The sequence below is a fragment of the Amphiura filiformis genome, chromosome 12 (genome assembly GCF_039555335.1).
Source record: "Amphiura filiformis chromosome 12, Afil_fr2py, whole genome shotgun sequence".
Classification (NCBI taxonomy): domain Eukaryota; kingdom Metazoa; phylum Echinodermata; class Ophiuroidea; order Amphilepidida; family Amphiuridae; genus Amphiura; species Amphiura filiformis.
In genome coordinates this window covers 9,892,540-9,904,696 of record NC_092639.1, presented here as the reverse complement: position 1 = coordinate 9,904,696, position 12,157 = coordinate 9,892,540, and the positions used below count along the sequence as shown (strand labels likewise).

The 12,157-nt window shown below is 38.2% G+C and overlaps 1 protein-coding gene across 1 annotated transcript in view; it reads right to left on the bottom strand.

The window, feature by feature from the left end:
- LOC140165762 (lysosomal acid phosphatase-like) overlaps window positions 1-12,157 on the bottom strand; it is a 54,633-nt gene that overhangs the window by 17,746 nt on the left and 24,730 nt on the right. Inside the window, exons 5-8 of the mRNA XM_072189085.1 lie at window positions 10,089-10,181; window positions 7,279-7,402; window positions 6,692-6,786; window positions 5,519-5,631 (exon numbers count right to left, since the gene is read on the bottom strand). Of these exons, the coding sequence (XP_072045186.1) occupies window positions 5,519-5,631; window positions 6,692-6,786; window positions 7,279-7,402; window positions 10,089-10,181 (425 nt within the window). The remainder of the gene's footprint in view (window positions 1-5,518; window positions 5,632-6,691; window positions 6,787-7,278; window positions 7,403-10,088; window positions 10,182-12,157) is intronic.

Genomic DNA, 12,157 nt, shown 5'->3' with positions numbered 1-12,157 from the left:
TTCTTTACGTTATACACTATCGTCTAATGAATCTTCTTTGCGTCTCAACATAGCTGCCGGTTTGCAGTAAGTTTTTGAAAGAAATCCACGCTGCTGTACAGTAAATTGAGGAGCCGTCTTTTCTGTACCACAACCAGTTCGATCTCTGCAAGCATTTCAAATGACATGGACCTCACACCACAATAACTATATTTAAAACTACCTCCAAAGAGAGGATGGGATTAGGCCACAAATCCTTAATTCCATATAATGATTGCTTCGTAACGTCATAAATAATAGATAGATATCGGCTATTTAGTGGAAATATGAACAGGGCACAACTAAAATACCTGCATAACTTTTTCCAAATAACTTTGTGCTGAACGGTTAGTAATGTTACAGATATTCAAAATAGGTTGCGTTGTCAAAACTTAGAATTCACCATTTTTACGCAATCTTCTATAACTTCTACTAGAAACGTCCAATTTTTAAAATCTAAAAAATCTGAGAAAGCTAAATATATGTAGAACTTAAAATGCAAAACAATATGACCATTTAACATGCCTTTCATACCTAAAAATTTCCACCTTTCTCGGTACAGATCATTCTGGGACACCCTGTACAACACACATCTTTGCCCCGTATTTATTACGTCCTCTCATAGCGTGTCTGCGGACGTGTTCACCCGTTATCATAATCCCGTGACCCGTCCATGTACCTTTTTGTCCTTTATTTTTCCTTCTTTCCGTATTATCATGTCCACTGGTCTCTGGCTCGCAAGTCGCGTGGCTCTGCGCCTTTTACGCGCGCATTGGCGTAGTGCGTATTACGCACGCGGCTGCAGTGACGCGTAGGTTTGCAACCGATTTTCATAACAAAAACCCTGTTTTTACCCATATTTTCACTGTTTTTGCAGCCAATTCTTGACCGTTTTCAACCAAATAAAGTGCATTACCGTCTCGGTATATTCCTCGATCTCCCGTATGAATTTGGCGACATTTGGATCGAAACTGACAGAGCCTTTATACACATACATAGATAGATACATACAACATTAGCCTATTTATAGTAAGATAAATCAAATAACATGACACAAAACTATACAGCACATCAGGCCACCATATCCAATACCCATACCAATTTTGAAGTTGATTGGTTATTACATTGGAGCTGCACAGTGGATTAATTAATTTGCTTCCACCTGGACAGCCAAATAAAGAAACAAACAGGCAGACAGCCAAACAAAGAAACAACCAGGCAAACATTTGGATGGTAATACAGGGTGTATCAAAATGATTGGTACCCACCAATATCCAGTGAGCATGGTCAAGACTGCCACATCAAAATGCAGTATAACATCCACCTTATTTGTACAGTTACGTAATAAAAGGTCATAAAACCATAAATTGTAGTCATTTCAAGAAGATTTAATGTTGAATTTGGCAAAAGCAGGAGTTTCATTAGATGACAAAGTTGATGGGTACCAATCATTTTGATACAGCCTGTATAAGCCCCAAATATGTGTGGGGGCCAACAAGTGAAAATTCCAACATTTTATACAGCCAATTTGTGATGGAAAGTCATAAGGCTATTTTGTACACATTTCTATGGGATAGTCAGCTTTGCTCCAAAGCCGACCTATTTTCCATCTGATAGAAATAAAAGAAAAAAGGAAAAATCATGCCATATCCTCTTACACTATAGTCTGATGATCGGCTGAGGCGGTCACTGGACTTTTGCGGTTAGTGGGCTGTGGTATACAGTGTCTTCAAGCATAGTGGTCCTGGGATTGTTGGTGACTTTTTAATCTGTGTGTCTTGCTTGCCTCTAGCAGGCGATAGTGGTCCTACTTGGTTGGATTGGCAGCTTTGTTGTAAGACGTACTGGCTCGGATTTAGTTTACTCAGGGTCACTGGACCTTCTATGGTATAGCGAGGGCTCTGATCAAGAGCGATGGGATAGTAACCATCCTTGAGAAAATGATCTGATTCAGATTGTATTTCACGATGAGAAAGACATTAAAAAATATTCCTGATTGACACTGTTTCTGCAGACAGGTAAAGGCCGCCCAAATAATTATTTGTCTGGGCCTAATTAGTGAGCATGCACAAAAGATGATCAACTATTTCTTAATTTGTATATTTTATTTCAATAAAAAAAAATAGTTCCAATTACCACTGTTTCCATTGAGGGGTGTTGAGATCGCCCAAATAATTATTTGTCTGGCCCTAATTATGGAGTATTCTCTTATGTGCTCAAAAGATGATCACCTATTCAACAACTCTTCCTATACCTTTGTACAGGAGCCAACCGTTGTTAATCCGTGTTGAACACACAGTTCAGTAGTAGCGTATACGCTGAACGCAAGGTTCGCGTCAGACGCTGCATACGCATGAGCGCCAGTAAAATTCGTTATACCTGGAACATATGCGTAAACATGAACTCTCTTATATTGGCGGTAGCAGCTAAATATTACCGCTTTAATCTTTAGTTTTTATGCTGATATCAACAGAGAAATACCGCGATCTTTTTGTAAGGTTGAGTGGCAATGACAAACGGACATTCCGAATTTAAAGAATCATGTGAATTGGACATCTTTAGCTTGTTTCGTTGTTGAAAGGATTCAATCATGTTTCACCGTTGTTCATCACCGATTAACAACTCGCGTCGGCTGCGTCTGCGTGGTTTCGCTCGGGCAGCTAAAACTGCCCTCGCAAGTAAACCACTCAGACGACGTTGGACGCATCGTTGTTAATCGGTGATGAACAACGGTGAAACATGATTGAATCCCTAATTTCTTTATTTGTATATTTCATTTAAAAAAATAGTCCCAATCAACTCTGTTCAAGTTCCAGAGAGGGGTGTTGAGCAGTAGCGTTGCTGCCGGGGGGAAGGAGGGGGGGTAATTTCCCCCCAGGCAAAAATTGCCTATTTGGGCCCCCGCCCACTAGTGCAAGGAAAAAAGAGGAAAAAGGAGAGAGAAAGAGGAAAAAGAGAGGGGAGAGAGGAGAGGAGGGCAGAGAGATGGTGAATCCATACGATATGCAATACCACACGATTATTATCAATAAGCCTGACAAAAATTGTCTATTTGGGCCCCTGTCCTCCCCCCCCCCAAGTGCAGGAAAATTTGGTGGATATGGGCCCCCCACCACCCCATACAGGCTTGCCCCCCCCCTGGAAAAAAATCCCAGCTTCGCCGCTGGTGTTGAGACGTGACCAACCAATAATTATATGTCTGAGCATATACACTTTAATTAGTAAGTGTTCCATTAATTATGTTCTCAAAAGATGATCATCTGTTTCTTAATTTGTACATTTCATTTCATTTGCCAGCTAGCCAGGGTAACGCCCGATTGTCGGCTACACGTGCCTGTCCTGTAAAAATACCCCGACTAGCTATCTACGGCGACCCCCTTCAGTGCCTTCATCAGGTCACTTGTGCCTGGCCGAAGTATTCAGCTGTTAATGCCTAGATATGCTCGACAAAAAAACATTTCAAGATATATACCATATTTACTCTATAAAACAACAGGGTAATTGAATTAAAAAAAAAAAGAGGGGCGTTTATTAGTAGTGAATTTCAACAACAACAAAAATCCCAAAATATGACTTCCAGAACTCGCGAAATACAACTTCCAGTTTGAAACACAACATGGCAGCACCTATATATGCTGGCGAAGTGACATAGGTTATCGGATTAACTACCATAGCAATAGATGAATACAATTTTGACTATATCGCCTCGCACTACAATGTTTATGCTGTACCGATGCATTGAACCATAGATGTCAAAGAAATGCTAATCACTTGCACCTGTACGATTAGTCTCTTTGAAAAGCGCGGTATTGTATTCAATCTATTTAGATTGAAGACAGGTGATGAGTGCAACCTGCTGTAGTGCAGAGCGATCTATTCAAAAATTGTATTCATCTATTGTTATGGTAGTTAATCCAATTATTTATACTATAATGAAAGACAAAGATAAAAAGACTAGTTTGCGTCTGACGTCATATGTCAATCAAACTCCGAGCACGGTTTGTTTACAAGTGTCGTGATGATATGAGTTGCTGAACACGGCGGTAAAACCGGCGCCTTTAATGTTAATTTTGCACCAACAAACATACAAACCATCTCAAAAGTTAGGTCTTAATAGTAGGAAACTTTCTTTGGTGAAGGCACCATGTCCACAATGCCTAGAAAAGCTGCTTTTTGCCTTGTAAGAGTTCGTATTTTTCGCCATTCACTGCTATTCCTTTTCTCCGATCGGCACCAGCCAGATGAATCGACATTCCTTATACGCGCTATTAGCCAATCAAGGATCGTAGAGAATTTGATTGACAGTGACGTCAGACGCAAACTAGTCTTTTTATCTTTGTCTTTCATTATAACCACTGTTTACTAGCACATTCAACGCAAATTTAAAAAAAAGAAGAAAAAAAGACACGGTCGGGACCAGAGTACACGGTCGGTCGGACGTGGACAAACAAACAATTTTTTTTTTTGGCCTAATGTGGCGATGAATTGGATGGAAATATAAGTTTGAATAGGCTATGTCCATGCAATTTCACGATCATGATATACCAGTGCAGTTTTAAACTTACTTATATGATGCTAACATGGACATTTCTGCATTTCGGTCACTTTTTCTTTGAAAAAAGCCTATGGGGACGTTTAAGGCCCATGAAAGTCAATTCCGAGTTTATCATCACTCAATCAGATTTCATTATTGACCTAAAATGCGTGTTGATTTAAAGCCAAACTCATACATGTGATTTATAAACATGTTTTTATATGTGTAGGGACTAGAAAAGTTAGAAAAGAGCCTGGTTTTGCTTCCAAGTTATGAATTTATATGTTTTACAAACAAAAATATATGTTTCCAATTGCTAAAGCTGGTGAAAACACTGATACTTTGAAAATAATGAATTATTTTGGCAAAATTTGAGGTGGGTATTTTTGGTTTTCAAAAAGTGACGCGGGCAGGGGACGATAAACTTGGAATCGACTTTCACATGCCTAATGGAGTGAATATGGTATATTGCCACATTCACATTGATATTGCACATCAAATGTTAAAATCATTGAAAACATGGGAACTGAGCAACCCGACCCGGGGCAGACAGCACCAACCCTCTGGGTGAGGGAGTTGTAGCAAAACAAAAAGACAAAACAGGACCAAAATGAGAGAACCATGGCAGGAAAACTCAAAAGTGACAAAGAGTCGGTGACAAAGGTCAGGGGCAACGAGTCACTTTCAAAGTGGCTAACCGTATGGCTCTCGAACAACACTCAAACAGTAAAAATGCTGAAAGAACCCTCCCCTCACCCATTCAGGTAAACCAGTTTGAAATTATTCGTACTCCCTGTGTGGAAGATAAAGGTCATGCATTCTATAGTGGGTGTAACGATTTCAAATAGAATAGTCCATTGTCATTTAGTGCAGCCTTAGACCATTGCAATTATATCTGTTAATGTTCCCTTAATTGGATCTACGTACGTCAATTGAACGCACATAATTATTACACATAATACTTACTGATTACTGTCGTCTTCCTGGATGAAATCCAATCCCACACATGATGCTAGAGGGGGTGCTTCCTTGTTAAATACACCCAGAGCTGACATGAATGCTGTCAGTGTCGTGTCATGCTGTATAGAGTGAATGTAGTAATCAAACATCAATCATTATTTCAAAATTAATGCATGTTATATTTTTGTTTGTTTTACTACATTTTGGAGTAAACTCTGCCTTTGAGTGTGTGTGTGCATTTGTAAATACCTCTAAACGAGGACCTACATATGGATACACACCATACATCCGAGGACACACTCCTGACCGAGGACGTCTTCGGTTTCTTATGACCAGGACATCGTAATGATGCAAAAATGGATAGCAAGTTGTCTGGTGTGTGAGGTTCATGGTGTGTCAATTAAAAACATGTGTGTGTGTCCTCGTTTGGAGTGTGTGTGTGTGGGGGATATAGCGGTTCTATCCTCCCTTTGCACCACCGAGGTCCCCGGTTCAAGCCCCAGCCATTCCCAGACAACTGTATGTGCATTTGGTTTCCAGTCCATACTCACTCTTACAGATTGCATGCTGCTTATTTCTGAAGCTTAACAGGGGCGTACCGGGTGAAATTTCAAACAGGGGGGGGGCACAATTTGCAAGTTGTCCCACTGACCGGCTGCCAGAATGACTTTCCCAGGACAAATGTGTACATCCATATCAAAACGATGCACTTGTCGGCTGCTACATGTGTCTCATTTCACATAATAGTTAGGAATAAAAACCAGACACATCTTCAAACAGGAGGTCACTTCAAATCATCCCAAGTCACATGGTTTAGGAATACAGAGAACATTCATTATACAATTTGACTTAGGGATGATTTGAAGTGACCTACACTTGATATGAGTCTGGTATTTATTCCTAGCTATTATGTGAAATGAGACACATGTAGCAGCCGACAAGTGCATCGTTTTGATATGGATGTACACAATGCAAAATTGGGTCAAAATAGTTTACTAGTATGATGGTATCCTGCACTTTAATGAACGTAGATGTATTTAAAAAATTTTTGCAGCCAGTCCTACGACCCCTTTTGGAAGAGGCCACGACCCCCAAAAGGGTCATGACCCACAGTTTGGGAAGCGCAGCCATAACAGGTGCTTTTGTTACAACCCTACAAAAAGTTTCACATCAACTTACCGCCGAATACATCCACATCTTCTGCCTCTTACTTTCTGGCACCTGTGTTGACTGGCTATCCATCATATTCTGAATCATTGTACCAACCAGATTACCTGTAGGTCCAAATACAAGAAGGTAATCATATTGTAAATAAATAAATGTTGGTAATTTAAATAGCACCTATAGAACAGATATCATCAAAGATATCACAACAGTATCCCATCATGCATTGCAGTGTATCTGTTTGCTCCATAGTTAATGCATACAAAAAATTATTTTCTCTATTCAATGCTCCCCTTTTCTCTATTCAATGCTCCCCTTTTATTAAACGCCCCCCATTAATTTTCCAGAAATTTTGACCATACAACAGTAAGAGTCCCTTATATTTTGGGAGCTATGGATAGTTTCACAATACTCGGAAATTCTGACACCTCTTTATGGACGACATAACCGTAATCTTCTACACAGGGATGGTGAATTTCGAATGGGGTTACCTGAATAGGTGATTCCATTTGAATTCTACACATCCTGTGTGTGGGAGGTTAAGATCATGTATTCCACAGGGGGTGTATGGATTCCAACCGGAATACCCCAATATTTCCTACCTGCTTTTAGTTTAGCCTTTTCCTTTGTGTTGTAAAGGAAATAGAAGCCCACATCTGATAAATACTTGAGTGTATCCATAGTCTCCTTGTCAGCCCAGTCAGGTAAAGTGTAATTATTCAGTTGCTGAAAGAAAACAAATATATGATGTATATGAGATGAAAATTTAGGATTTTGGCATCTGGTAAAACTAAAAGGACACAATATTACGAAAAAAAAGTCTGAATAATTATATATCTCCCCCTCTTGAGGGGTAAATATTTATGCTTTAGCTGATATGGCAGAGGTACACTAATTTTCCAACCATGTGCGACAAACAAAAATGGAGGATTTAACATAAGCATTAGGGGGCACACCACTAAATAATCATCCCATTGAAATACACATGAAAATACAAGCAAGTAAATTTGTTTTTCTACCATTTGTGACAAAGTTGTTAAAGTTTTGTATGGATTTTCTTTAAGTATAAAGTCTGAAATTTATTAAAAATTAATTTTTTTGTGACCAATCTTGTCGAACTTTTGAGCTACGGGCACCTGAACAGCGCCCTCACGTATTTCAGCCGACATTCGCGCCTGCTTACCAGATCCGGCCTTGATATTATTCCGATAGCCTGTCACTAAGTCACAATCAATTTGAAACATTTTTGAACAGATTTTTAATGTTGAATTCCTATTCTAGATCTATTGTTTTCATAAAAAACAAGCACGATTCACTTAAAATTTAGTACCCTCGAGAGGCTGATATATTTTGCTCAGGCGCTATTTTTAACCGGGACTATAGACGAATCCAATTTCATGCATTCCTACACCTCAATGGCAGCCATAGCTGGGTCCCCGTCGGCTCCATCTCACCTAAAATGTGAAATGATGCGGCCATGGAGGGTATTTTAAACTGCATTCTATCACCCGTGTTACACGTAGACAAAAGAATGATGGCAGTTTACAACACAAAAGAATCTAACATCGAATTTTGGGCAGTCACAACACCAGTTTGGTGTTGCGGGGATCCAGTAATGGCCGTCCAAATCCTGACCATGACTTGGCTCGTTGGATTCGTCTATACAGGGTTACACCAAATGCGGAAGGATTTAGTGTTGTGCCCCCATTACAAAAAGGGCAATTTTAAGTCAGTACTCTTTGGGTCTACTGTGTCATACAGGTTTTTGGGTGCAAACATGATTCAGTAGTGATGCATCACACAAATATGTAAAAAAAAAAAATCCTTTGAGGGAAGGGGTATGAACGTTTGGACAGTATTTATTGTGGGACATTAGAGCACATCAGACATATCGAATTGCATTCTGAATACGAAGAATGGCCTTCTGATATCAAATAATGTTGATTTTTTGAAATTCCCAATGTAATACACATTTTATGGCAAATCATTAAAAATTGATATTTTTGAAATTTAACAGTCCTCAAAGTAAACTTTATAAATCTGATGATTTCTACCTAAAGTGTAGTAGGTGGGATGAAAAGCCGACGATCAATTGAAAATTTTGACCTTTTCAGTATTGAAGATATGGATTTTTCCCTAAAACACCAAAAAAAATTAGGTCTTTTATGGAAAAAAATCCATATCTTCAATATGAAAGGTCAAAATTTTCAATTGATCGTCGGCTTTTCCTCCCAGCTACATACACTTTAAGACTATATCATTAAATTTATAAAATTTACTTCGAGGACTGTTATATCTCCAAAAAAAAAAAATATCAAATTTTAATAATTTGTCATAAAATTTGTATTATATCGTGAATTTCATAAAATGAAAATTATTTGATATCAGAAAGACATTCTTCGTATTCAGAATGCAATCGACAGGTCTGATGTGCTCTCATGTCCCACAAAAATGCTGTCAAACGCTTCAAAACGCTCATTCCAGTTCCCTTAAGAAAGCTGTGGAAAATTAATTGTATAATCAGGGTTCCCTGACTGACCGTAGCTCATCCTCACCCCCACCAAAATATTTTGAGGCCTCTAGGAGAAAAAAAGTCCACATCATCAAAAAAAGTCCGAGACCTGCCAACCTACCAAAGTCAGAAAGAGGGACATTGAGGCCAAAACCTTGTACATACATGTACACAAACAGGTACCGACAAATTCAAAGACTTGAGGTGTGCAAATCAGGGAAGGTTTTGCAGGTCTAAATTCATCATTACAGTCTTAACATCCACAGACTAATACAGACTATTTTCCAACAGTCAAAGTCCCCGTACATTGTATGTTGTGAATTCTTGCATATTCATGAGGGCAGATTGTTCGATTGTGCTGTGTCTAACAATCACACCAGCGTTGCGTACCTTTGTGTATATGCGATAGAGCAGGTCTTCGCGTTTACATGAAAGACCGTAAAAATGTGCGGTATGTGCATAGCAATTTTGCCTGTCACATTTCATGGAACAATCGGCCATCATTATTGGGTAATGCTGATGAGACTTTGACTGTTTGGAGTTTGTCTGTATATCTTTAGTCCATAATAACGTCTTTATCTTAATGAAATTATTCAACTGCACTGAATTATGGGTAACATTTAAATTTGTGATTCTGAAATTAACTGAAAATATGTGTGAAAATAAAAACGCCGCTAAAATTTCCTGCTATACCGTTTTTCACCCTGATGTGGCATTGATGTCAACACATTGAAGCAGGTTTCGTTTGCGGATCTTTAAGCGTATGAGTGTGTACGCCAGTGCTTTTAGAGAACGCAAGGGACTTGAGGGTGCACCCAATGAAATGCGCACTGACGTCATTGCCACATCAGGGTGAAAATAGGTAGAGACAAAATTTATTAGCGAGAATTACATCCCTACCTCTATGAACAGTGGATCATGTAGCTGCCACGCATTAATAAGGGTCAGATTGTTTGTAAAGCCTGCTAGCTTGCTGACATTTCCAAGAAAGGGCTGAAGAAAGGAGAAAAAAAAACATACATTTATAATATCAGTAATTATAAACGGTATATGGGCCCCATAAAAAATCATTAAAATACCTGACACTTTTATGTACCTTTACCTTTAAAAGTGAAAAATAAATCTGTATAATTCTATGTAGGTTGCTTTTTTAGATGAAAAAATTACAAAAAGGAAGAAAACAGTAGTGCTGGAAAATACAAAGCTCAATTCAATAGCATGTTGATTGTTGTTAGGGCCGGCTTCGGCACCGTTTTTTGGTTGAAATAATATGTTCAGCCACATTAATGCCGGTCAAGAAAGTTTCAATAAAGGCAAAGTGCCGGCGGTTAATCGGAGTGCTGACTGTGGCCGATCGGTGTAGTGATATCCCTGAATGCAATATTAATATGTGATGTGATCAAGCAAAATGAGTCAGATATCAGAAATTCTTGTTTGCCGCCGTATGAGGAGAAATTTGTCAATATTTCTAAATTTGTCGTTGGGCAGGAAAAACCTTCTATGTGTTGGTGGCCCCTGAACATGTTTAAAACAAAACTTCCAACAGGTTACATGGGCGGTTTTGCTTTAAAAGGGGCCAATGACAGGGGCCAATGACACATAGGAGGTTTTTCTTGCCCAACGACGTTATGTAATCCCTTTGTTTGTGTGAAGTCTACACTTTGAACAGCCTAACAAAAGATGATCAAAATATAGGTTTTTCAGTGAAATCAAGCTCAAAATTTCCTTATTTGATATATTATGAAAATCTAGAATTTGATTTGCGTCAATATCCGACTCATTTTGCTTGACCGCATAACATGTTATCAATTCACTGAACAGAAGGACACACAGCACTTTCACATATCCTGTTTATAATGTAACCAAACTCAACAACATAATAATTATGGTATATGTGTCCTTCATCTTGTTATTCTCTCTCAGTGCACACATAAACTTCCTGTGATTGGTCAACAATGTAATTTCAATGTATAAGTTGTGTCCACAGTCCAGACATACAGACATTTTAAGGTTTGGACAATTAAAAGTTTCATTGTGGGTTTCTGACCATGTAGATGCACTTGGAGCTCCTTCTTAGACGTGACATGTCATGTCAAAAGCAGACACTTTTGGGCAGGATCGTAAATGGAGAAATTTTTTCACAATTTGGGTTTGTTGCAAATTTGTGATGTTATTAATGTTAAAAATATTGTCTGATAGTTTCAGACCGGAATATAACTGGCATCTTTTATTTTTTCAGACATTTTTCAAGGTAATTCCTACTCTCAACATTGTCAATAATATTTTTAAAAGCTGATATCTCAATTTCTTAATACCATAACTTACAAACTCAATATCTTCGCTTAGGAATGTCCGATTTCACATGGTGCACGAGTTTACACATGGTGCATGAGTTTACACATGGTGCATGAGTTTACACATGGTGCATGAGTTTACACATGGTGCATGAGTTTACACATGGTGCATGAGTTTACACATGGTGCATGAGTGAATATTACATGGTACTATGCACAACTTCAGCTGTTTTACACTGATGCGCACAAAAAGTATCCGCACATTAAACAAAAGAAAAATCTTTAGACACTAAACCTACAAATAAAGTAGTCAATAGAAGAATAATTTTACACTTTTCTCTTGAAACACACTAATTATGAGCAGAGATGGAAGGAAGAAATATTCAAAATGTTCACTTTGAAATGCTCTCTTAAGTATATAAAAGTATACGTATTTAGAATGGCAAAGACATGATAAATCCATCTGTGAGGTCAAATTTGGGCCAAAATATTCATTTTTGGACAAAATCCCCCAAAACTTTTTTTTTTATCAATTTTTAAAAACTAGATAAAAACATCTAGGAACCGTTTTTTTAAAATAATTTTTACCAACTTCACCAAAAATATTTGAAATTTGGGTGAAAATCAGGCTTTTTTAATTATTTTTTTGAAAATTCAGCATTTATTGACCATTTT